The sequence below is a fragment of the Lichenostomus cassidix genome, chromosome 3 (genome assembly GCF_008360975.1).
Source record: "Lichenostomus cassidix isolate B80296 chromosome 3, HeHo_3.0, whole genome shotgun sequence".
NCBI classification, from domain to species: domain Eukaryota; kingdom Metazoa; phylum Chordata; class Aves; order Passeriformes; family Meliphagidae; genus Lichenostomus; species Lichenostomus cassidix.
In genome coordinates this window covers 10,164,632-10,191,260 of record NC_139483.1, presented here as the reverse complement: position 1 = coordinate 10,191,260, position 26,629 = coordinate 10,164,632, and the positions used below count along the sequence as shown (strand labels likewise).

The window sequence follows — 26,629 nt, the reverse complement described above, 5'->3', positions numbered from 1 at the left end:
AGCTTCTGGCTCAGCATCTGTGCAGCTGTAGAGCTGAAAGCTTCAAATTCAGCCATCCTGGGATGTAGGTTTGAGGACAGGCAGTGACAACCTGGGGAGGCTGAGGCAGCTCCCACACAGGCACCATCATGATGAAATGGGAGGTGTGGTGGGTATGTGAAATGGAGATAAATCTGCAACAGCTTCAAATTAACGAGGTAGAGCAGAGAAATGAAGCCTGGAGACAGCATTTTTCTTCTAGCCTGATCTAAAAGCCTGTTCTCCCTCCCAGAGGATGCAGCTGTAGCTCCCTGCCTACCCTGTGCATATCACCTGAGAGTTTGATTTCTCTGCTGGAGCTGCTGCCACACACACAGGGATCACCTGCAGATGTATGTGCATGCAGGCAGGGGCTCTGCAGGGATGGAGGCTTTAGGGGGGTCTGAGGAGCACTAAATAGTCATAGTTCCTGGAGGGAGGCAGCACAGCCTGTGAATTGGGTCTGTTCCCAGAGCATCTTAATTCACAAGTGATTAGCTGTTAATTATTATGTAATAAGTTACTTAATAAATGAGTATTCTTCACAGCACCTATTGTACCACACGACACCAGCTAAACTGTGTGAAATACATGTAATTACTGTCACAGAAATGTAATTATAGCTCTCCCCCACCCTCAAATCCTTGTGTGGCATTTGGGCACTTGGACTGGGGTGACGTGCAGGCAGTGCCACCATGCACCACCAGCCACTTTGTTCCCACTCCCAAGCCTGCTTTCAGTTTTTCAGTGAATGTCAGGATTCAAAGTACAGGAGGCAAAAAGAGTCTGTCCTCAGTTGTGTATCACTTGTGTCTCAGTGTCAGGCTTAAAAGCACCCTGAGGGTAACATTAAGCTCTCATAGTTCACTTTAGAAGAGAATAAAGAAAAACATCCTACTATATACATTGATTTCATCCCAGTTTTGTTTATAAGTGTTTTTGCTTTATAAGGCTTTAGCAGTTAAAACCCCAAGGAAATGGTGCATTCTCCTGCTGGAGGACTTCAGCCCAAAATGTTTTTGCAGTGATTTAACTTTGTGGCCCTGAAGAGGGAGAGAGGTGGAGTGTCTTAACTGAGATCATCAAAATATTTATGCTGGTATGTGCATTTTGGACCTGCTTCTGAAATTATTCAGCTTAGCTGTGGCTTGATTTGTTTTGGGCATTTGAGCTTTAATTTTCCCCCCTAGATCTTGGTTGGTATGACTTGTGCCAATTGGCTGTGGGAGTGTTCAGTTGTGAATTTTGGTTTCTTCAGCTGCCTTTTGGGAAATGCAGTGATTTGGGCTTGCTCAGAGTTGGAAGGGGAAATAAGGATGGAGAAAAATATCTGCATGTGGCTGAGTAAGTGCAACAGTTTGAACTTAATCAGCCAAAATGGCTCTCTTAAGGGTGGGCTGCACATGTGAAAGATATATTGCAGTAAGGATGTGCTTGATTATGCCAGCAGAAGTGGGAGAGCAGGAAGCTATCAGGAAGGATAATAAGCCCTAGATATTACAATGGGGATTTTTTACACTGCTAGTGAGAGGAAAAGCTGCCCTGCCCCTCTGCTGGCTGAAAACACCATAGAAGACATTTCCAAATTTTTTTCCCCCTAAAAGGATCCAGGCAACAGCATCCATGTGCGTGCTGCTGTCAGCAAAGCTGCTGCCTCCATTTTTCTTAGTTTGCATCTCCAACTGCTGCAGCAGCAGACAAACCAAACTGTGAGCACTCTCTGAACACAGCCCCAGAAAGCACCATTTATGTGTCTAACGCATCAAAGCCACACAGAAGGGAGAGCAGGAACAAGCTGTGTGTCAGAAAGCCTGCAGAGTGTTAATGATGTACAGTAAATGGGTGGTAAATAACAGGGTTGTCACAGCAAGGCTGCTGAAGCACTGAGCCAGCTGTGTGTGCCTGCTCTGCATACAAACAGCACTGGGATTTCTGCAGGGCTGAGTGCCTGGAAAAGTGCCTGATTCCCATAACATGTGGGAAGATCTGTGTTCTGCATGTCCTTTGTGCAGGATGGTGACCTGATGGGACAGAATGGGCAGCATCATATTATGTACAGAGCAAGCAGGACTGGCTACAGTCTCAGCTTTCAGGAAAGGTCCTTCAGGCCCAGGACAACACCTGCTCACTGGCTGTTTTCTGAAGCACTAAAAACAAAGCAGGAAAATGGCTTAAAGCACTGCACAACTTCTCTGAACATCCTGAGCCCCACAGTGTTGAAAGAGACTAAATTATTATTTTACTTTTAAAAGCCTAAGCTATTTGTTCAGCAGAGCATTGGGCAGAGCTCTTGCCTGGAAGAGGTGGGAGTCAGTCCCTTTTCCCAGGTAACAAGTGCTAGGACAAGAGGAAACAGCCTCAAGTGATGCCAGGGGACGTTCAGATTGGATATCAGGGAAAATCTCTTCACTGAAAGGCTGCTCAGGGATGTGGTGGTGTCATTATCCCTGGGAGTGTCAAAAACTGTGCAAATGCTGAGGGACACAGCTCAGTGGTGGGCCTAGCAGGGCTGGGGCATCAGCTGGACTTGATCTCAGAGGTCTTTTCCAGTCTCTGTTATTCTGTGACTGTAATTGAAAGGTGTCCTGAGAAATGCAAACACAGGCAAATGTGTCCTACTCATACCTGTTGCGTTGCTTTGTTGCAGGTGATGTTTAGAAACAAATTACTCTTCCAGTACATTCCAAATAAACCCTTAGAGAATTTTCTTTGGTTGGTTTTTTTTTCTTATTTTCCAATCTCCATTATCACTGTAATATTTCACGCTTCTGGGGAAAAAAAAAAAATCATGTTCAAGAACAAAGCAACCCACAGCTTTTCTTCATTTCAGTCTTTTGTGTCCAAAGGGCTGTCCTTAACTCAATAACTGAGTTTTTATTGTGTCACATTTCACTGTCCCTGACTGCAGCCAGCCTGGCTAATCCTTTTGCTGCTGCCTTATCAGTATTTCCCTAAAAAAGGAAAATGTCCTTTTATTATCACCTTGACATTCACTCCTGAGTGCCTGGCGGGGTTTGAGAATTTAAATTTTTTTTTTATTGCAGTTTTACTTAGGAAAAAGAAGTGGCTTCAAAATATTTCTGCACCCTGTGTTTTTATATGTGCTTTTTGGACCTTGATGAATAATTTGGAAATTAAAAAAAAATAGAAAAAAAGGAGTGAGATCTAGGTTTCTCCAGCATTTTCAAAATGAAGGTGCTGTTCAAAGTCTTGCTTTTTACCTACTCCCAACTCCTTTATAAAAGGAAGATTTGTTGCATTTCTGGTTGTGGTAAGAATTTGCTTCAAATTGAGGTGTTTTAAAAGCAAACAACAACAAAAAATCAAATACAGAGCCCTTTAGCTATATATTTTAATTGTTGACTTTTACATTAATATCCTGCAGAAGATACTCAAGTATCCTGCTCTTGCAAGTCTTGTGATAAATTTTCTATTTCCTGTGCAAAAGGCCACAGGGTCAAAGGCAAAACAAAGCAAGATGTCCATGCTAAAATGCTTTCTGTAATTCAAACAGGAACTCAAACACATTGGTAGGAATCACTCTGGATTGCCACAGGCAGAGGCTGCATGGGATGAGAGGCTCTGTTAAAAGCTCCAGCAGTACAAGTGATTAGGAACAGGTATAGCTGATATTCTTCTTATGGTGCATTTTCAGCAAATTGAGAGTGTGGTAACTAAAGAGTGCTCAGGCTTTTTTTTCTTGGTTATTTTACTTGGGAGCAGTATGGGCCTGCCAGTGTGAACATAGAAGGGTCTTTTCTATCCCTTAAAGAGCAACAGTGCCTTATTTCATGGACTGCAGGAGCTCCTCCCCTAACACTGGATGTTCAAGGCAGCTCTCAGGAAAGTCATTAATACTTCCCCAATTTAGCAGGGAAGGCACAGGCAGGGAAGCATGGCTGTCCTTGCAGCTACCTGCCAGATTTGTTCATTTCTGCCTACAGATTCTCTGCTGTGCTCATGTCTCTTTGCCAGTTAAAGCTTCCCAGGGACTGTGATACTTTCAAACCTTGGGCCATCTGAAGAAGAAAAAGTGGTTGGTTGTTTTTTTTTTTTTTCCATAAGAAACTGCAAAAGTTGCATGTATTTAATGAATGTGTAACTGTGTGCTGCAGGCTGCTGCTTAGCTGGGGGGATAATATTTCTGCTGAATCCCTGAAGATTTCAAGCTAGTAAATTTTCACTTTTTTTTTTTTTAAAATAAATTCTCTTCTTCATATACCCAGGGGCTCCTTTGGTGGCACAAATTGCCAACATACACATTTTCTCTCAGTGTTACACTTCTTGAACCTATTTATTCCATTATAATTTAAATTCTTCTTGCTCTTATCAGCTGACCCTTACACACAGCTTTGCCTGCCTCCTACACCAAACCTCTTTATTATCTTTATTTGAAGCACTGAACACAGTTCTTTTTAATTGTTGCCATCTGACCTTTGTCCTGGAGAAACAAAATTTGTTTTTCAAAATGAATGATCTCTGCAGCCTTTCCCAGCTATTGGCCATCTTATCAGACCAGGTGATGATGCCAATTCTACCTGTTTCATCAACTAAAGATAAACTCCAAGTCCAGTCCAGTTTATAAGAGACAAAGGCAAGAGTGAAATGTGTGATCTCATTCCTCTGGGTGCAATTCTTTCAGCAATTGTAAAGAGTGACTTGTTGATATGGAAAGGTTAATGCTGTATCCTCTTTTTTATCAATTGTCTGTTTTCTATCAAATCTATGTCTTATCTCATGCCTGCTTTATCAGATCTGCTTAAGTAAGGTACACATCTGAAGCCTCTTCTAAATTTAATTTCTCCTTCTTGAAAGTCCTGCAACTATTAAAAAATGAGAAATCCTTTTACAAAGTCTATTTTAGACAAGGGACACAGGCCAAGTTCAGATATTAACCATTTGCCAACTATGCCCTTGATCACAAAACACTCCTCATCTTCAAATTGATCAGTAACCTAAAATAGAGCATTTCAAGATAATATGCCCATTCCTAATTTCTTTTACTCAGTTAAAGGAAATATGTTGGTACAAATTTCCCTCAAAATTGGCTGTTGGCCTTTCCTGACAGTAAACTTCATGAAATAAAATAACTGATTTTTGTTCCTAGGCTTTAGCCACTCAAAGATCTTGATCATGAAGGGAGAGCTGCTGGTAGCTATCTAGAACATCAAAAAATATGTTTTGGGGTTTTTCTGGCACAAACTGTAGTGTGGTAGGAAGCCACTGTTGTACAAGAAAGCTTGTGTTCAGAGCTGTCTGGATGCTGCTCAATGAACTCCCAGGTGTTTCCAGTGTTTTTGAGTTCCTTCCTTTCACCTTTGTTTCCATCTATTCTGCAGGGGGTAGGAAAACCACCAACCCCCCTCACTGCCCAAATACTTGCTCTGCTGAATCTTAAATTCTCATGTTCTACTTGTGTATTTTTTTTTCTGCTTGCTTGATGTCTCACCAGTTCTCGTGAAATTTGGAAACTGAAGGAAAGTTTCAGTGTAATTCTCCCTTTTTTTGTTGTTCTCCTGAGCACTACTGTAATTTTATTCTCTTGTCTCTGGGTGCTTGAGGAGCAGGAAGCTCACAGGAAAACTGCAGCTGTAGGTATTGCGAGTTTTAGGTGCTTGCAGGCTTCCTCCACTGGAAGTAATGATGGTAATGGTGAAATTAAAACTGATCATTATGAAATTAAAAATAGACTAGCGGGTCTGTTAGGAAGCCTGAGAAGAATCTTGTGTTTATCAAATATGTTGCTGAATATTTACCTTACAGGCTGGTTTCTACCTTTAGTATTTCCAGGCAATTCTACCTCTGTTTTTCTTAATTCTGTTTCTTGTGCTGCTTCCACAAAGTGCATGCCCTTCTCCTCCCCATCCCAAGGAGGTGTCCTTGTGTCTTTGGCTCCTGACAGTTGTCTTGCATGGCAATTTGATCTTCCAAATGCATCATTTCCTTATCACTAAAAGCAAGGATTTTGAGTTACATCTCATGGCCTTAGCCTGGAGGCCAGTTCCTTGCTGCCAGCATTAGTGTATGGTTGACTTTTTTGTGTTATATTTCATGTACTTAGTGTTAAAAACCTTCCTTCAGCCCTGTTTTTTAGCACTCTCCAGTAGTGTAGCTGTGGCTGACATTAAAAATAGGTCCAATGTACCTCCTGCATCAGTTATGAATGTTTTGACAAGGATTTTCTAATGCTGGAAAAGTATTTTTGAAATGATGTAACTTCTGCTTAAACTTCACTGTGTCCCTCTCAGGCTCTGGTTACAGGCTCTAAATGTTTTATATTAACTGTTAAAGGCACTCTTAGAGACTCTTACAGAAATCATCTCTTTCTGTGCAAAAGGGAATCCAAGATGGAAGTTTGCTTAAAAACAAATGGGTAAGTGCCCTGATAATATATGCTTTATAATAATGACATGAAGGAAACAGTATAATTAATTGTCCCATTCACTCATGGATTGAAAGGAAAATTAACCATTTTAAAAAAAAAAGCTATTGCCTTTTTTTCACTTGGGGTTCTCTAAGCTTTAAATATTCAACAGCTTTAAGCAAAATGTACATTTTTCATGCTAGATTCATCTTCCTTCCAATCCTTTGAGCAGTTTGGATGCTTGTGCCAGCTCTCAAAACTGACAACTCTTGCCCTGCTTAAAGGACTCAAAGGATTCAGATGAAAAATTTATTTTAACGTTTGATCTCCATCTCTCCTTGACAGAAAAAGTGAACTTTTAGCCATTAGTAAAACTGCAGAAGATAGTCTAGAACTTAATACACATAACAGGAATGAGAGAACTTTGGTATATGCCCTGGCTTGAGAAAAACAGGTTCTGCCTTTCAGTGACATAAACAATTTTTTATGGCTGTAATTTTGTTACTGTTTCATCTGGGAAAATTGCACCACTCTTGACTTGATAGTTAAAACTGTAACGAATGCAAAGGAGATGAGCATAAGTGTTTTGTGGAATGAATACCTTTGAAATTACATCCCTAGTAGAGTAGTAAGGAATTTCTAAGTGCTGGAATTATTTGGAAGACCATCTCTGAAAGTGTAGTCTTTGTTCACTATCTGATCATTGCTCTTTTTGAGCCTCAAGATCTCTGGGGGTTTTGTTTTGGGTTTGATTTTGGGTTGGGTTTGTTTTTTTTTCTTAACTGAGGTGTAAGACATTAAATATGTGCAACATACGTGGAAGACAGACAAAACTGGTACCAACACAAAAAAGTGTAGAAAAGGTTTATTGTAAACAAAAGACTTTTGTGCAAACAGTGAGGAAAAAGGCTTGTTTTTTTAAAAATGCCACAATTCTGTAATATGTAAAACTCTCCACATCTACTCAGTAACAGTCCACAAATAGTCCACTCAGGTCAGTTGTGGAATTGGCTTTGATTTTCCTTGCAGAGAGGAGCTCCAACCTCGGAGGTTTAATGCTGGCTCTTGAGGACGATCTACATTTCAATACCTCCGAGGCAAGAAGGCAAAGAATGACCCAACAAAACGGGAACAGAACTGCGGCAACACCGGGCCGGCTCTGTCACCTCCTGCGGCCCTGGGGGTGTGATCTGCAGGCGGCACCGGCACCCTACCAGCCCCGGGAGCTTCTCCCGGTGCCCAGGCTGTACATGCCAGCCCCGGGGCGCTGCTCCTCCAGGCGGTGGAACTCGGTAAGGCGGAAGCGAGAGGCCAGAGTGTTCACCATTCTTTTCAGGGTGAAAAAGGCAGCGACCACTTGGAAGGCGAGGAAGGCGGCAAAGATGATGTGCACGGCTCGCTCCAGAGAGTGGATTTGCAGACCTTCGTTAAACAGCAAGAACAGAATTACAGGCAACTGCGGGAGGAGAGTTAGGAGCCAAAACCCAGCCAGCTCAGGCACCTATAAGAGGGAGACATCACCTATTAAAAACACAGCAGCTGGGATGAAAAAATCCAAAATTGTGTGAAGGAAACACATTTCTTCATTTTTCAAAAGCCCACATATAATGTGGGAAGGCAAAGTGAGGTGGCTTCATATTTTCATATCCTGTGTTTTTAATTGTACTTATATTTTCTGACAACACAGATTTAGGGAGTGAGAGGGCTCACTTCTGATGGAAAACCACTTGGAATTCACAATATTAAGTGGAAGCCAGTGCCAAGGGAATAGAAGACACAAAGCGCAACTTAAAATAAATAACCACCTCCTCAACTTAACACTCTTAAATAAACTACCTGCCAGTTAAACTCCAAAAAGCAGAAATGAGTATGTACATCTGGTGACATACTTTCTCCAGGAGATTGCCCACGTATCCCAGGTAGAGTCGAATGAGCTCTGTCAGGGAGACCAGGATCATGATGGTGACCAGGATGAACTTGTAGTAATCTGATAAGCCTGGATACTGGAAGGGAAAAAGAATAAAAGTTTCTGCTGTGCTGTTTGTGATCAAATGAAGATACTCTGTGCTACTGTCAGCTGGCAGTGTTGTACTGGCATTCAAACATTCCTGAACCTCCAGTTTCCAGGAATTCCCCCATCAGTGTAATAACCTCTAACTCCAGTGAGCTGTATCCCATCCTAGGAGGTGTCTGATGTAATATGTATTTACAAACCAGCACTTTCCTTTGTTCTCACCTTCAGGTAGAGTATGGCAACCGTGACGAGCCACCAAAATGGGAAGAAATAAACGTTGAAATAGAGGGACATCTGCAGTGGCAAGCTGGAAAGTATTTCACAATCTGTACAGATAGAAAGAAGATTTTATTACTCCAAGTTTGTTCCCTGCTTCCCTGTCGTAAATACAAAAGAAGGATACTGCTCCATCTGAGCTTCATGCAGGCCAATAACACTCTTCCCAGTCAAATTCAATCTTAAGAAAAATATTTGTATTTATCCCCAGGAAATCTTCATGCCCTATCTGGAGTTAGATAATTTCCTGGAATCTAAGGCACCTTTTGGTTCCTGGGACACAGAATTTTTATCACTTAGTCATATATTCAACTTGAGTGTTCACCTGTTGATTACCTGGTGGCTTTTAGCTTACTCCACCATCTCTGACTGAGGCTTAGCTCAAGAGAGCTGCTAGAGAGCAGGCTTGCATGGCCCATCCTTCATTTTCAACCTTTTATTTAAACAAATGCTTGCATGGGAGCCAGTTATTCCTCTGATTCTTAAGAGGTAACAATTTCAAACGTGTGTCAAACTAAACCTCATCCTTTCAAGTCTGTAGAGGACAAAATGCATTCACACAATGCAATGTACAGAAAAGCAAGTATCAAACTCTAACATGCAGGCAGTAAATTCTGTATTTACAATTTTATAATGAACGTGCAAAGTCAGACTTAGGGTAAAATTTAAAAGGGAATAATTCATTTTTCACCAGTGGAGTTTTATTGCCATATTCTGGCAAACTGATATTGCATCCATTCTGGTTTGTGTCTGTAGGCACATCTTCACTTGGTACTACCTGAGCAAGTTTAGAAAGCACTCATTCTGATCTGCTGGTTTGTATTCAAGTCCTGTGCCTCTGCCTGTCACGTTGGTGATGTACAACTGAAAGTTTCTCTGAACACTCACACCACCTCACCTCCAGCCTCAGAACCACCTCTCTTCTGACACTGTCCTCTCTTTTGAGATCTTTTAACCACTCTTACACCTTTGTTCCACCTCAGTCTGGCATTCCAAGCAGCCTAGTAGATATATCTATATATCTATCTATCTATCTATCTATATATAGGTACCTCAAAATCAGTTTCACCATCTACCTAAAATCATCCTAGCTGTTCCTAATGAAGGAATCTCTTGAATACCGAGACAACTTTAGGAGTCACTAAGACACAATTCCAGCACACTGCTTAATCTTTCAAAAAAACCATGACCATGCAATTACAAGTAACTATTTCTGTCCTGTATGTATTGGGTAAAAATTTAATGGTTCATGGCCATATTACTTAAAAACAGAGAAGCCAAGAGTTCTAATTTCAATTGTGATGACAGTATTTAGGTATGTTAAAGGTTTCATTGACGTAGCATTGTTATTTATAAATTCTGTGCAGGTCCTAAAACTGTGTTTGGATGAATGTTTAATCAACATAGGCCAATTCTAATTCATTATTTTATCCCTAAATTAAATTAATGCTTATTTTCTGGGATTGCTAAAATTCATGGAAAAGCCAGGTAGTATTGCAATGGCCAGTTGCTACAGCAACTCACCGAGATATATACGTGTAAAACCTAATTTTTGAAATCCAGATGTCCAGTAGTTTAATGGCACATTTGCAATTCGTTTCACTGGATTGGATATTAACATAGGAATATTTTCATAACGGGAAACGTAAGGAAAAGATATTAAAGACAGAAGCTATTTGTGAAACGTTTGATAAATGAAATGACGACCTAGTTAGCAGTGTTGCTGCACAAAGCAAGTGGGTACTCCCGCCTTAAAGTAAGAATGGCTTTTTGATTAATTTGATCATCTGAGAATGGATGAATGAATTCAACTCATCAGCTGAAATCAATGCAGCCTTCCGATGCCGAGGCATTGTGTGCATTTCCATGGCCACCCTGGCGCTGGAGGTTTGAGAAGGGGGCGTGTGCTGGCCCGCAAGTCCCACTGGCGATATGCTGGGCGCAGTCATCATTCCCCACCAGAGGCAGGGTCAGCAGAGAAAGCCCAGAGCGACAGCAGCTCCAGCCAGCGGCTCCCCGGCGGGTCTGTCCCGGCACGGAGCCCCGCAGCGCTCCGGGCCCAGCCCGCCTGCCCGCAGCCCCGCGCTGTACCTGCGCGGTAGCCCGGGAAGCCCGGCGGGGCGCGGGGCGTGTCGCTGAGCGCCGTGCGGGGGCTGTCGCTGAACACGGAGCTGCTGAAGGACACCAGCCGCCGCCGCAGCGGCTCGGGGAGGGTCGGGGGCCCCTCGGGCCGCGCCATGGCGCACAGGCCGGGCCACACCGAGCATGCGCTGGGGAGCGGGGCTGGAGCGGAGCGCAGCGATGCCGCGTTGGGGCGGGAGCGATGCCGGGCTCGGGGCGGTGGGAGCGGAGTCTCCGCCCCGGGGAAGGACCCCGAGCCCACCGGGGCGTGGCATTGGGGGTGTGGAGTCGGCTCAGCGTCGAGCCTGGCGTGTGAGGGCTGCTCCTCAGAGCTGCTGGTGTTTGCCCCCGGAGTCTCCCCTCAGTGTTTCTCCTCAGTGCCTGTCTCTCCCCTCAGTTTCTCTCTCTCCCCTCAGTGCCTTTCTCTCCCCTCAGTGTCTCTCTCCCCTCAGTGTCTCTCTCCCCTCAGTTCCCACACCGCTTTGCTGTTGTTCAGATCACTCAGAGGGGATTTTTTCCCCGCTGCTCTGCGGGTGAAAAAGAAGGTGACCGGAATGTTGGCCCAAAGAAAGCTGCTATAAAACTGCTCTGCTTCTGTCGTGATAAATCCTTGGGAATGATGTCCTCGACGGGGACAGAGAGAGGGGAGTGAAAGAAGGGTGAGCATTCTGTGTTGCCACTTAAAATGAGCCATTCATATGCACTTTATGAGAGGTGCAGGTGTAACTGAGCCAGAAAATACCTTTTCCTCGAGGAAATCTGTGTGTGCTACTCTGAAGTTAAAAGCTACGGTGAGACCAACACAGTCATTCTAGGCAAGTCAGCTCCTTACTGGAGGTTTTGTGGAATCACAATAAGTTAATAAGGTAAACCCAACTTGTTGTGCTTCTTTTGTTTGGAAAATGTAGGCCCCCCTAAAAATGAGGTGATCTACTCCCTAGGCTTTTCAGTCTCCCTAGGGCCTGATTCCTTATGAGAAAAAAAACCAAGGATGCCATTCTTAAGCATGCAGGAAATTATTTTCTGCATGACCAGAATCAATGAGCAGCTTGTGCCTTTTACTATGAGAAATTTTCTTTACCTAATGTGACACGGAATTCTAGAATAGTTTGGATGGTAAAGGACCAAAAGACCACAGAGTTCCAACCCCTGTGCCATGGGCAGGGACAGCTTGCACTGGGCCAGGCATGCCAGTTCACTTCTGCTCCCCCTCCTCAAACCATGTTCAGCTTCTTCCTACAGTGATCCTGCTCCAATACGACTTTCCAAACTCAATTATCTCCAACTAAATAATTTAAAGCCTAGTTTAAATTTAATTTCATTCTATCCCACTGGGAGAACTACAGAGAAAGATGGTTGAACAAGTGAGAGTTCTGAGAAATCCATTTAGCTTCTGAGCTGATGAATGGTGTGGTATTGACAACAGACACTTTCCTAAGGGCTTCTCCAAACATGGGTATGTCAGCAGGAATCTGCATTAAAAAACAACTGAAATTATAGAGAAGTTTAAGGGTAATTTTTGTATTTGAGGAAACTTTATGAAAACCAGCATTAGTGTTGGATGGGTTTCTGAATTTTAAAAAGTTCAGTCTGTATCAGTTGTCTTGCCAATTGCCAGCAGGTGCTGGAAGTTATTTCCTGTTGTGCTCAACAGCTGTAATGGTGCCTTTTGCCCTGTTTAGCCAATATTATCATGAAGTTCTCTGCTATAGACAGGGGCAAAGTGATAAATCTGTGCAAAATTTTCAAAGAGATTGCCTGAAATTTTGTTTTATTGTTGTTGCCTTGGTCCTGACCTGATTAACCACTCTTTGAGTTAGGGAAACTCTCATCCCATACTCTCAACTACTTAGACACAAGAAACAGGTTTATTTGAATTAAAAGCATGGCAGAGTTTTGATTAAGTCAAAGATATTCATGGAAGGCTCAAGTTTTTTTTCATAATATAAGTTGGTGGCCTCTAAAAGTTCAGCCTTTAAGGATTTTCCTTGTGATTTTTTTTTTTTTTTTGAATGAAAGATGGAAGGATTTTTCCTGAACTACACAATGTTGTGCCTTTTCCTGATGCCAGTGGCTTTGAGTGGGGGCCCTGATCTTCCAAACACTGCTTGTCTTGTGTTCCCCAATTCTGAAAACCTCCAAGCATGCAGCCAGGTATCCAGCCAGCAGCTCTGCACCAGCCAATGCTGTTTTGCAGAATTGGGTTCTGCCCTTGTAAAAACTGAAGCAATCCAGTTTAGCAGCCAGCAAAGTGTAAAATTCAGGAGAAGGTAAAGGAAAGGCTGATGGCATGCAGACGCCACAAGAAATGTATGGATTTGCCACATGGGCTCAGCTTCCAGACTTAAGGTGTGACTCTGGGATATTTGGCAACCTTCCATATTCAACAGATGGCCAAGTATCTTGCATGTACCCGCAAAATAAAGTTGTGCACACTTCTGTTTAATACTTTTGTCTATGCAGACACTTAAAATATTCCCTAAAGAGAAACTCTTTGTTTTTACTAATTCTGTTTAATTTTCATTACACTGCAGCCTACTATTTTTTTAAAAGCAATTTAATGATCAGAAATCTTTAGATTTTCTGTAGGGAGGGTGTTCTGTAGGGAGAGCATCCTTTCAAGCAGAAGTAAACCTTAAGACTTGAATGATCAGAATACCTGGGACATCTCCATTGACACATCAAGGCTTTCTGTGACACAAGGAGTGAGAGAAGGAAAAACACTTGGCTGTAACAGAGACAATGACCATCTGTATAAATAGTGTTCATGTCTCCAGCTTTTGTGACAAAAGTCTATCTGGCCTTTTCCTTTCTTAATGGAGAGGCATTCCCTTGCTGAATCTGTGTCTATGGACAAATAGATGTTTATGTAGAAATAACCAGATTTCCAATTCTCTGTGCTTCAAAATAAGATACTGAAATGTGAAACTGGAAGAAATAGGCTCATAGTGGCACAGTATATTAAATGACTGTTTTATTGCTCTTCACATATGCTAGCTATAAATAAAACAAAAGTCTCTGAAAAATGTGCCTGAAAGCTTTAAATCAGAGAAATATTGGATCTTTGTGCATCCACAGTAGTCCAACTAACTTGGTAGACCCTGGCCTGGCTCCCAGACCAAAGCTCCTGGGGCTCTCTGGCAATAACACAAAGCCATAAACACCAGATGCAGTATATCTATCCAAATGAAATACCAGCAGTTTTGCACAATTGGCATTTCAGAAATGCAGAATTCATTTAAATGGTTCCAGTGGTTTACCTCTGCACCTGAGTCACAGTTGCTGTGTTTCTGAGTGAGCTGGTGTGGAATCTCACAAAAGCTATTTTCCTGGCATGCCTGTGCTGCTGTCCCCTTATGTGTGTGAGAAACAGAAATCACTCTACTCCTTGCTTGCTCCCTAATACCTGTGGGGTGTTTTAGCAGAAATGCTGGAAAAGGTGTGCAAAAGTGCTGCTGAGCCAAGGTATGTGCAGGCAGGCAGAGTACAGCCTTGCTTACTCCTCGTGTCCTCAGAATGAAGTGGCAGATTGGGAGTTTTAACAAATTACAGATGCCATGAAGACTCTAATGTGTGTGATTGAAAGGATCATGTTATTAGCTGTGTCAGTGTCTGCCAGAGTAATTTCACAGCTGTGCTTCTGGCTTGTGAGAGCCCAGGACAGTCTTTTCTCTGTGTCACTTGTGCACGAGCCCCAGGTTTTCATTTCACACCTATGGGATATTTGTGTCTGGTAAACAATTATTGTTGCTGATGAGACTTAGCCCAGGCTCTCGTGTCAAGTGTTATCAAGTACACATCATGGCAGTTTTTCCGTGCATTAAATGTATCTTGGCTATTTTAGTCTTAAGCATAAAGACAAAAGGGAAAAACAAAAAAAAAAAAAGAAGAAGAAAGGGCTGTTACTTGTTCCTGCAGATTGAATTTCTTCTTGCTGTAATTGGCATTTAGTTAGAGCCACTCCCTGGCTTGTTTTATTTCGTTGATTCGTAGTTTTGTCAAGCATGCTGGGAAAGTCTGAAAGCTGGCGTGGCTATTAAACTAGTTTTACTGTTTGTGTTGCAAAAGTATTCAAGATTTTTGTGGTGCGTGAGAAAGTTACTGAGAGTGGATGGATTTTTGAGCCAGGATCTCACTAAAGATCCTTGATGGGCCTTCAGCCTTGGCCTCATCTTTGCATAGATAGGCAAGCTCATCTTTCATGCAGTAATTTTAACTGTATAAATATTACATGTACAATCCAAACTAATTAGAGAGGCTTTACCCCTATGGTGGGTTCCCCAGAAGGCTTTCATGGGAAAGAGCAATGTGCTTGTTGAATGTGTCTGTCCTTCTCTGCTGATTACTGACCAAGTCTTGTTGTTTTGCTAAATCAAGGTGCACAAAAATTTTAAAATGTGACTCTTTACAGAGATCTAAGCCCTCCCAGATGTTGTTTGGTGGGTCTGAGCTCCTCTGGGTGGTAAGGCTATTTGTGTTCCCTGGGTGCCACACCAGGTGCTTCACCTGCAGTCTGTATAAGTCTTGCAGAAGGCTTCCTGGGATGTGGACCCTGGCAGTTCCAGTGCTTTCTTTTTTTATTGCAGAATCCAAAGATGGCACAGTATTTAAAAATTTACCTCCAAGGTGGCATGCATCAGCTGTGCAAAGGCAGGACTGATTTTGCTGTTGCACACTGCTGACAGATCCCTGCAATAGCTGCTCTGTAATTTGCTCAAGCCCAAACCATGAGTGAGTGATGGAGAATAACACTGGTAATTTGATAATTTAGGACCAAAAAAAAAGCCACAAGGCAGAGAGGACTGTTGTTTAGTTTAGAAACTGATCTCAGGCTTAAGGTTTTTATTTTTAGTCTTTAAATTCCTATTTGGACAGTTACATAAATGCCCAATTTCAAAAGTGTGAGTATGTCACAGCTTCTGTGGAATTTAAATGGGAGTGGCAGCAGCACCCTAAATTGAGGTTAGACATTTGGATCCTTTGATATGCATTTGGATGTCTAAATTTGGATTTTTAAATGAGAGGAACCCCTCTTTCAGTGCTTTGTAGCTTTGCTGAATGCAAAGGTCAATATGAATGTGAGGGTGTTGTGTTCTCAGGTCAGCACCACCATGTTTCCTTTGTCTGTTCTTCACGTCTGGGCCAACACTTCATCCTTGTGAGAGTGAGAGTTTGTTTCTCTCTTCCACAAATTCCACAAATCTCACTGCCTAAGATTAAGGCATAGCAGCAGAGTTTTGGTTCAGGGCCTTTAGCTGCCAACAACATGGGTTATGCTTTTGGGGATGTTAGTGCAACACTGCTGTAACCTAAAATATCTCCCTGTTGCGATGTGGGTTTGGCTCCATATTTACTTCTCTTCCATAATCTGTTGTCTTGATTCTCTTTGCTGTATTTCCAGACAAAACAAACTTGGCTCAAGTTCTCATCAAGTAGTAAGAAGAGACAGTGTAGTGACTCTCAGAAGTTCTAAAGAATGCTTAATTCTTTTTTTTAAATTACATTTTCAATTGTTTAAGGCAGGGTCTTCTTATTTGTGGGTACATGTTGGCTATTTGTGCCATGTACCTTAGCTACTGTCATGGTACAAATTATCATTTTGAACAACCCAGTCTGCTGTCTTTAAAATGTAAAATTTCTATTTGTCATCTGAAGATGGGGTTCCTTGTAGAATGAGAATCTGTAAAGTGTGGCTTAAGACTGGAGAAAGTCTAAAGGAATTCTTACTATAAAGATGATGCTTAAAATCAAGGAATTATTTTCCTGCATGCTGAGTTGTTCCCTTTCATAGTGGAGGATGGGACTGAAGGATCAAATCCAGCTTGCATGCTTGTCCTCTTTCTCCCTGAAATGCTTTATTACAGAACTCAATTAAGAGCAAATTTCCCCCTCAGACTCTGTCTACAAGGTCATGCCTGCCTTTATGAAATATTGAATCTGCAGCTGCAGGATTTATTACAACAGTATTTTAAAACACATGATGCTGGTGCAGCAGCTCTAATTAGAAATGCCCTGAGCTCACTGTGCAGGAAAGTATTGTTTCTAAACTGCAACATCCACATCAAGAGGCAAGTTTATGCATGTTGGAAGGACAAACAGAGATACCTGTGGGAAAAACTGGAGTCTGCTGAGAAGTGCTGCTGTGCTGTGATTTTTTACATCTCTAATTTGAATTAGCTCAGTCTGAGCCAGATTTTTGCCTCTGTAGCATTACTGAGTGACAGCAGTTTAGTGGAAAGGGAAGGCCAGGGCTAAAGCCTTCAGCTGCAGCTTTGTGTCACTGTGTGAGCAATTACAAGCTTTGCCATCATGGTCAGTAAGTAATTAAAATGGAAGGTGGACTGATGCTAGATGTTTATTACAGTAAGTCTCCCCTGCTTTCCTTGAGAGGGAATCTAGCAGGCAGAGACAGGAAAAGATTTAGGAGATGAATATCCGAGGGGAGTTTTCTTGTACACTGCAAATTGCCCACTGCAGTACCAGGCAGCCTGTGTTGATCACACCTAAAGAACATCTTTCCTTGAATATGAAACGTGGCAACTCACTGTAGGAGGGCTCAGGATTGGCATTGTTGTCCTGCAGGGATAATTAGGAATTTACCAAAGCAGAGCAACAGACGCCTTGAGAGACGCTAGTGTGATTAACTCCATAAATACGTATTATGAAATCATGGGCAGTGTTCTAACTGTAATGAATTTCCCCTGAGGGAAAATATGCCTGAGTAAAGAAATCAGAAAGAACTTGATGCCAAATGCAGAATGGAAGGGAATTACTGTAAGGCTGGAGTCTATCCACATTTTTTTCTCAGTAGTCTTTTCCTTTGAAGATTCAGATGAGGAGTTATTTCTCTTCATTTTATTATCCTCTAATCTCCAAAATCTGTATCACTTTCCTAAAACACACCAGCATGCATCACGTGCATATATAGCATTCCCTGGGAGCCTTGTTCCTGCTTTATAGTCACTGCAGGTGAATTTGTTTATAAAAAGGCAAGCACCTACTTGAGACAGCATGAGTATAAGTCAGTATTTGCTCCTGTGCTGAAAGTGGATTTCTGAGTGTGTTATAGTATAAAAGAGATGATTTTTTCCTACCAAACTGTGAGACCAAAGAGCCCTGCAGGTGAATTCAAGCAGTCCTCATAAAGGCTGTTTATAAAGAAGTCTCACTTGTCAGACATGGAGGGCTTTTAACATCATGTCTGGGTTAGCTGCTTGAGTTTGCAAATTAGTCTTAAAGCTGCTGGTATTTCCATGGCATTCAGCCTTGCCTCAAGGAATCCTAGTGTAAGAGCAACTGAAAAAATGTCACAGACTGTCCCTTCTTGTCAATGTGTCCTGGCAGAAGGTGATGTGAAGTTATTCCTGCATCCTGAGGACCTTTGCCTGCAGGAGCATCTCTTGGCAGCAGACATAGCATAGAGGAGCTCATGAACTGCCCTGGTGTGAAATTAGGTTAGAGGAACACAAAGCTGTCTTAAAACTGCCTTGTGCCAGGAGTGAGTTCCTGTGGCCTCAGAGCCTGGACTGACAGCACTTTATTCCAGTCTTTATGTCCCAAAAATCTCATTCTGGCCAAGGGTGGGTCAGTCAACTGAAAAACCTGTCCTCCTGTTATTTCCATTCTGATCTCAATGTTTCTGTACTATTCCACAGTGAACTTCACTGGTAAATATCTTAGAGCAGTTTTTTCCCCTGTGTGCCTTTCAAAGCAGAGGGAAGGAGCAATGCCAAGTCAAACCAAACTTCAGAATGCCAGGTTGTCTGTGAGAGAAAGCTCATCAGCTACACTTTTCAATGCAGTGGGTAAAAAGCTGTCATTCCTTGGGGCTGCCTTGGTTCTGCGAAGAGCAGGCAAATAGGGTAGCCCTATTTTCAGTCCTGTCAGGGTCCTGACAGCACTAGGCACTCTGCTGAAGTGGAATAAAGATATGGTTTGGGGTTTTTTGGATAAGGAGGAGCTTTAACCTTGCACATGAAACAAGCCATAAAACTTCACTAGGCACTTCTGCAGGGAGTTTTATAAGGCCTAACGGCATGAGAGCTTGTTTCTTGTCCAGTCTTAATTTGACTGGGCTCAGCATGTGCTTAAAAGCTCTGCTGAGTCTAGGCTGAAAAATAACTTTTCATGTGGGAATGCTTCAGGAAGGATGACAATCACAAGAGTCTGGGTGGCAGCAAAGGCTTCGTTCAGCCTGCTCCCTTTGAGCCTCAGCTCATACTGCTTTGACATTAATAAGATGTTGAGATGTAGATTTTAGTTGAAGTAGAATTTTTCATCCGATTTATTTAACTTGGGTTTTGTCCCTTTTTGCCTATAAGTGTCTTTCTAGTCTCGAATATGTCAGAGAAATTGTAATTTAAAAATCCTTTTCTAACTGCCCCAGAATTTTCAGTCATGCCTTTCATCAGATTTAAATGCTATTTGATTTGTAAGTGTTGGCTGATATTTGGGCTGATTAATTTCACATACTGCTTTCTGGAAACTGCAATACTCCATTTCACAGGCAAATACTGCCCCAGCATATGGAAAATGGCAAGTGATCCAGCTGCTTTGGGGCTCCCAAGTAGAGATGCATTAAAAAGAGCTGATTTTTCAACATGTTTCCACCTTCTGAAATGTCTCTGCAGCTATTAATTTGGTAGAATTAATTTGATAGACAACTCTCAGGTTGAGAGTTTGTGACATACTAGGATGTCTCTAAATGTCAAGACTAATACATATATATATATAAAACATTTGTGAGATATATATGTCTTTTTTTCCAGGTATCTTTCAGATGGTGCCTTAACTTGTCTCTGTCATACTCAAAGCCAAATTAGGAGCAATTGTTTGTTCTAAGCAAAAATTCCAATCCTGCTGAGAGCAAGAGAAGTTTGGTTGGTGGGAGTCAGGTATTTGGCTGGTTTCTTTCAATTGTTATCTGCAACATGCTTCTCATTTTGTTTTTTGAATATATCACTGAGCTTCCTCAGTAAGAGGTTGTCATTTGTACAGCTGGAGCCTGAATGAGCCTTTGATCACCAGCTGTGGTTGCTATTTCTGTCTATTCTTCATCACTTCAGACACTAATAGTCAATGAGCCCCACAGATCCACAGGGTGCTCCCTCTGGTTGTGGCAATATAATTTAGTGGTTAGTGTGCAATCCTGCATCTTCCACACACAGGATTGTTTTGTGATTGGCATTTTGTGCAGTAAAGAGGGGATGAATTGAAAACTTCATCCTGAAATGTAAGTGCATACACAGCCTAGGTGGTTTTTCAACTCAGTCCAATAAAACAGAGTTTATCTCCTGTCTGATAATTTTAGCAGATATTATTCAAAAATATTGTTTGTTTTAGACAGCTCTGCAGCTCTTCACTCTTACCACTCTAGGAACTGGATGTAGATGAAGGGTTGTTGATTTGTGCAGGTATTTCATTGCCAGAGTTCAAAGACTCTTCCAGAATGCTCTAGCCAGTGTCAAAACTGGATTCCTCCTCTAAAAATTCAGAGTAACTTCACTGGCTTAAAAGAAAAAAATTGCAACTGAAGTTGGCCTGAGGGCTTTGCATTTCAAGCTCCACGATTTTTCTCAGATGTTTTTCTTAGGTTGGGCATTTTAGAATTGTTAGGCTCATCCCACAATGATCTTGGCCTTCTTGGGTCCCTCTGCAGTAGCAGCTGTTTGAAGATGAATTCCATATTCTTGTCAGGAGCTCAGTTACTTTGTTGGCCAGTGCATTTAGAAAACTGCTGTCAGTCTGGCTGATTCAATTCCACAGGACATCTTGATTTTTTCCAGTGCTGCTCTTATTACTTTATTCCTGCATTTCAGGTAGTGTCTCAGCATAGACAGTGACCTACATAATAGCTTCTTTTTTTCTGCCTTTTTCTAACCCCAATCATACTCCAGGGTGAATAATGATTGCAAAGACAGTGTTTGGTTTGATTGTAACCTCCCTATTTGATTGCTTCCCCTGTTTGCTTGGTCCATCAGAGACCTACTGTTTCTCTAGACATCTCCCTCCTGCTACACTTCAGGCACTTTATTTTATTTCATTTCTTCTGGCAATTTATAGTCCTGGATGTTTTCTTTATTATGTTTTTCATTTTTCCTGTCACAGTCCATTCCATCTGTAAAAGACAGATGAACTGGATTTACGGTGCCTGAAATATTGTTTTGGCCCTAGAACTTGCCCTCTGCCACACCATTAGAAATTATTGCAACTTCTCTGTGTCTTTACTTTAAAGATTCCATTGAACTCAGGCAGACATGTGTGGCACTTTTCTAGCAGGAGAATATTTATTTAATCCCTGTATAGAGCACCAGAGAGCAAAATCCTAAATCCACTCAAAGCAGTGGGGCTTTTCCTGAGCTCCAGCTGAGTCGTGGCTTAATGATCAGGTTTGTGGTCTATAGTCAGCCTTGCAGCAAGAGGAGAGAGAAAGCACAAAGCAGGATTTTCACTCCCCTGTTCTGTCATCACAGGCTGAGCCGAGGGACAGTGTGCTACAGCAAGACATGAGGGACTTGAAGGACCAAGTTTTCTTCTGGTTCTGGCACTAGCCTCCTAAAAGATACTTTAAAATTTATGGTCTCACATTTTGGGTGTAAACTAAGGAAGTTTTTTGGCAGCACAGCACAGTTTGAACGGGCAGTTTTGCTGGAGTATTGCAATTGTATCTGAGGTTCTGGGAATGAATGTCTATCTGGGACTTGCTAAGCCCACAGAGGAGCAGGCAAGCCTAAGCTGTGTGTTTATTCAGGTGCTTAAGTGTGTTGCCTGGAGGGGGCCCTGATTTATTCCCTGTGAATTGTGATGATGTGTCCCACTGGAAGTCCTCTGATTTGATGACAAGCCCGGCTTATTCTCCCAGCAGAGAAGTTTGCTGAAATCAGGTGGGCTGAAAAGGCTTCCCCCTATTGCTGTCCCTTGCTGAAGAGCAGCTTGAACAGTGGAAACTGTCAGGAGTGCTTATTCAAAGGAGCAACATTGGGAGCTGAAGATAAGAGCATTTATCTCCATGTCAAAACTACTCAGTGTCTTTGCTGGACTCCCAACACGCCAGTAACAAGGAGCTCAGGCTGGAGAAGCTGGAATGCCAGGAGTCCAGGGGGTGGTGTTTATCCCACCCAAACGTGGCACACATCAAATCAATTACACGGTGCAAGCAGATTCCCCCTGTCACCAGCCAGTGTTGTGAGCTCGGAGAAAATACATTCTCCTGGGCACTAGAGGAGTCTCCTCCCTTTGGATGCTGATTTAATTTGAAATGTATATTAGAGGAGAGAGAGAGAGAGAAAGAGGGAGAGGAGACGGAATCTCGTATATTCTGCAGCAAATTGCCACATCGATCTTGTCACTTGGCAGACACAGTTGGACCTGAGGCTGTGAGTCTGTGGGATGTGCTGTATTTCTGTCATGAACTGTCAGCCTCAGAGAAGCACAGGAGAAAGAGAGGCACAGTATCAGAGTAGAAAACCAGTGATAAAGGGACCAGCAAGCTGTTTAACAGCAAATTAGAGCAGTTGCATTTCTGGACTGTACTTGCCTTCAACAGCTAGAAATGTGCTTAGTCCTCGTCTCCTCCTCTGGTGAAGCAGTGATGGGAAGAGGTGAGACAGGAGGGAAGGGCTGGTGTTTCTATGGAGGCTGCTGTTCTCCATGGCTAATGGCACCTGCAGGTCCCAGAGGAGCCCTCAGCCTGCCCTGTGCCTGCCCTTGTCCCACTGCCACGGCCCTCCCTGGAGCCATCTCTGGGACAGCTCCTCCATGCAGGTTTTTCCTCTGATGGCCAATTTGGGAGCTGACAGGATCACGCTTAGGTTCTGCAGGGACCTAATCCTGGAATCAGAAACTTTCCTGAAATAGCTCTGTCCATCAGGAATGTGGCTTAAAATCCTGGTTTTGTTTAAATGACTGCCCTGGAGGGACTATGCTGCTGCTCGGGGCCACAGCCAGGCAGCTGGAGCAGCATCCACCAGAAAGTTCAGTCCAACCAGAGCAAACCTGAGCATTGGCAAACTCATCCGAGTGAACAACAAGCCTTGGGCATCCCTCTGGATGTTTGTACCACACTCTCTGGAATGATGTCAGTGCCTTGGGACGCTCGTGTTTCTCCCGAGCAGAACCAAAACACTAGAGAGCGCCATGGATTTGCAGATTTTGGCTTGTGAAGTGCAGTCTGAGGCTGTGAGTGCTCCCTGAGGGAAGGACGTAGAGGGAGCTGTGCTCGGGATCCAGCCCGGACTCGCTGCTATGTGCTCACTGCTCTGCAAGACTTGGATGTGGAGAGCTGTTTTCCCTCTGGACATGGGAGCTGCAGGTGCAGACCAGGATGAAATGTCTCAGGAGGTGCCCATGAGCAGCTTCACAGGAGGACTGACTTTGTTTTTGAGCTTTCCAGTCCTTGTGAAGAAAACTTCTAATTTTCATGTATTTCAACACATGAACAATGTTTTAGTATATTTGAATGGCTGAGTCATTTCTTTAAAAGCAGAATGGATCCCATTGTTTCGCTGTCTCTCATTCCCACCCATGCAAAAGGCATAGACTCCATGAGGGCTTCACGTGGGGCTCTACCCTCTACTTCCTTGTGGGAGGGTGAGAAGCTCATGACCATTCCAGCAGAGCTGAGAACCTTGCTGTCACAGCATGCACTGTCCTGTATCCTCTCCCATCACCCAAGGGCACCTGCAGCCCCCCTCTACCCTGGCTTGGTGGGGAAGCAGTTTATATGGAATCATGCTCCTCTTAATCACTGATCATGTGATGCTGATGACTAAACCTTCATTCTAATGAGCTGTCCTTTTTTTTTCACTCTCCTGCAGAAAAAGGAGGCTTCACTGGAACCTGACTTACCTTGCAGAATAATGCATCTCCGTGCATCTCCACGTATTCAGAAGTACTTTTGCACATAAAAACTTAGGAGTTGTTTTAAGGGAGGTGATCTGTAGATATTTTGGGATTTTAAGTTCACTATTTTTCTCCGTCTTTTCTTGTGCTACTTAATCTAAAAGGCTAAACGAAGTCTGGCCATTATTTTTCCTCTCTCATATTTTTGATTGTTTTGTGGATGTTTTATTAGCTTGACACTTCTGAAAACATTTCATGTTGTGAGAGCTCAAAAATAATAAAAGTGAAAGAAAATGGTAGAAAAGGAGAAAAGGTGGTAGTGAAAAGATGTTTAGGAGGAAATGTTTTTATTGAAGTTGCTAGCAGGGGGAAAAAGATGAGGGAATACATTTTTTTTTCCCTCATCAAAATTCTTAATGATGTAGATGTTTAGAAGTTTAATTGAGGAAAAAATCAGATTTTGGCACGTCTGAATGGATACCATTTATCCTGTCCTCCTTTGACCTTCCCTGGTTCTCTTTGGCGTCACTGCTGACCCTCTCTGCCCCTTAGGCTGTGTCAGAAGCATCTGGAAACAGCAGATAAGAAGGAGGAACCTTGGGGAAGAGCACCTCAGGAGCAGTGCTGGAGGGCAGGAGGCATCTGTGTGCTTGGGGGGACCCTGTGGGCATGAAGAGCTGCTGTATGCCCGGCAGAACTCCTGCTCAGGGGGAAAACATCCAAGGGGGAGCCTTTCCCCCCTGTGCTTTGAGAACTGCCTCTCCCCTCTCCATGGAAGGGAGAAATTGCCCATGCAGCACAGATCCAAGCTGGTGTTTCCAAGCAAGATGGTGTGCCTGGCAGCAGGTAGAGGGTTACTGGCTGCAGAAATAACTTTTCAGGAAGTGCCTTTTTGAGATTTCATCTGTTTGTTTGGAGAATGTTGGATCTGTGGAAATCCCTGAGCACAGGGAAGAAAACAACCCTGGACACACAGTACTTGAAATGAAGAAGAATGAGCACTAAGTTAGAAAAATGAGGCAAAGCACCCAGAAATACCTTAGAGTTCAGTGGATGTGTTGGAAGGAGATAATAGGAAGGATCTGGAAGGTTTTGTGATGGGAATATAGCCAAGCTGCAAATATGCTATAAATGTCTCAGGGACTAAGGCACACAGGATATAAACCTTTTGAAAAAGAACAGATTTCATGGCTCTGCTACTCCGAGAACAATGTGTTTACTGGGAATGTTGGATTAAAACTGGATTTCTCCATCAACAACTGTCGTCAGCATGTGCTGTGCTGTAAGTGGGCAGGGGACTTCTGCCTGCATTAAATTAAGGAGTGCAGTGTTAGGAATAGTTTCCTTACTCAGGATGGCATCACTCCAAGCCTCAAGGTAATTTATATCTCAGGTAGGCATGCTGTAGTTTAACAATGCTAAATATGGACAAATGGAAGCCTGATGTGGGACCAGATGCACTGGAAGCAACAGCAGAGTTTATGGAGAGTAGTTGAATATCATTTATATTGTAGGAACAAGCATATGCAGTTGTTTTTGTTGTTTTTTTAAATTGGATTTTGGGACAAAGCACAGCTGGTACAAAGCTTTAGCAGGAATTCAAATGCTGCTGCTTATTAATGCAGCAAGTGATTATTTACAAGTCCTAGCTTTTTCTTTGCTGTTTAATACTCTGACAGCCACAGACCTATGTAGCAGGTTGCAAACATAAGGTTTTTAGGGAAAATCAGCTGCTTGTTCTTACAGTATTTGGCAAGGCAGGAGAACTTAGTCACAACTTGCTAGAGGTAATCTTGCATCTCCCTTGGCAAAGAATGGGTGGGAAGAAAGAGATGGAGAGGGTGTCAATATCCTTCTGGTCAGTGTAAAAATAGCAAGCTGGGAAAAAAGTCACACAGATGATATACCCATTTTTCATCTCTCTGCTTAGAGAACTGGGAAAAAGTGTGTTTGACAAATGAGTTATCACATCAGCCCCTCAGCAAAAGAAAACCTTTCTGAGCAAGAAAAGAGCCATCCTTTCCCAGTTACTTTGTAGTTCTTATTTCAGTCTTTTGGGAATTACGGTCATTTGGGGACTTCTTTTAAAGTGTAGGTTTGGTTTGGCTTTTTTTTTTTTTTCCTTAGGAAGAAGAAAGAAGTCAGCATGTAGAGACATTAATTGGTTGTGCCCTCCTTGCTCCAGGAGTGCTGGTGGAAAAAGAAACCCAGTGATCATCCTTAGTGCACATGGGCTTCATAATGTTTGGCACCAGGCAGCAGGCAAGATGAAAGCGTGTCTCTTGACAGCCAGCTTCATACTGGCAGCCTTTACTCCAGGCAACAAATTAATCCACTCAACTGTGTTCTGCATAATTGTTGATACTGTCTTAATTGGTGCCATACGTTTCTCCGTGTCGACATGTCCATCATGTTAATGTCTAGGGACTGTTGTTTCCTGCCAGCTCAGGAGCAGCACAGCCTGCTCCATCCCAGCTGAACTCCTACCTGAAATGCCTTAGCAAGAAATTTGACTTTTTGGAAAAAAGGGAAAATGAAGGGCCATGTTGGGGCATGACTCAAAATTCATGGGAAAAAGAAGTGGGACTCCTGATTTCACTAGTGTTTGGAGATGAGCCAGCTCTTCCAGGGCTCTCTAAAGGCAATCCAGTTCAGCTGAAGTCAAGTCTGAGGGCAAAGGAGCTTGTTCTCCTGCTCCCAGGAAATCTGTGGCAAGGGCAGGAGAATGCTTTCCAAGCCGTGGGGCGTCCAGATCAAGGCAGCTGCAGAGCTAATTGACCCCAGTGCAATGGCTTTGTGGATTGGGATTATCATTCTGAATTTCATCCATTAATAAACAGGCAGCCAAGGCAGAGCCTGGAGTGTGAGTGCAGTGTGCTGTCCCTCCTCCATGTGCTGTGCTGTGCAGGAAGCTGCCTGGGAGGCAGGGAGCTGGATGTAGCCCAGGCTGAGGTGACCATGCAGGGGATCTATAGTCAGTTCCTGAGGGGGAACAG

The 26,629-nt window shown here is 42.9% G+C and overlaps 1 protein-coding gene and 1 long non-coding RNA gene across 3 annotated transcripts in view; one reads left to right on the top strand and one right to left on the bottom strand.

Moving 5' to 3' along the window:
• Positions 1 to 7,215: 7,215 nt before the first annotated feature.
• On the bottom strand, positions 7,216 to 11,077 carry TMEM17 (transmembrane protein 17). Of its 2 annotated transcripts, none has more exons than XM_085054365.1 (4): positions 10,764 to 11,077; positions 8,619 to 8,722; positions 8,272 to 8,385; positions 7,216 to 7,804 (listed from the first exon to the last, which is right to left on the bottom strand). In XM_085054365.1, the coding sequence occupies exons 1-4, from the start codon at positions 10,909 to 10,911 to the stop codon at positions 7,715 to 7,717; spliced, it is 456 nt and encodes a 151-aa protein (XP_084910491.1). In that variant the 5' UTR covers positions 10,912 to 11,077; the 3' UTR covers positions 7,216 to 7,714. The 2 variants fall into 2 exon arrangements, with proteins under 2 accessions (XP_084910491.1, XP_084910490.1); XM_085054364.1 differs by having other exon boundaries at positions 7,216 to 7,883; positions 10,764 to 11,044.
• Positions 11,078 to 11,339: 262 nt separating this feature from the next.
• LOC146439021 (uncharacterized) overlaps positions 11,340 to 26,629 on the top strand; it is a 37,706-nt gene continuing 22,416 nt past the window's right edge. Inside the window, exon 1 of the long non-coding RNA XR_014850639.1 lies at positions 11,340 to 11,452. This is a non-coding gene — a long non-coding RNA (uncharacterized LOC146439021). The remainder of the gene's footprint in view (positions 11,453 to 26,629) is intronic.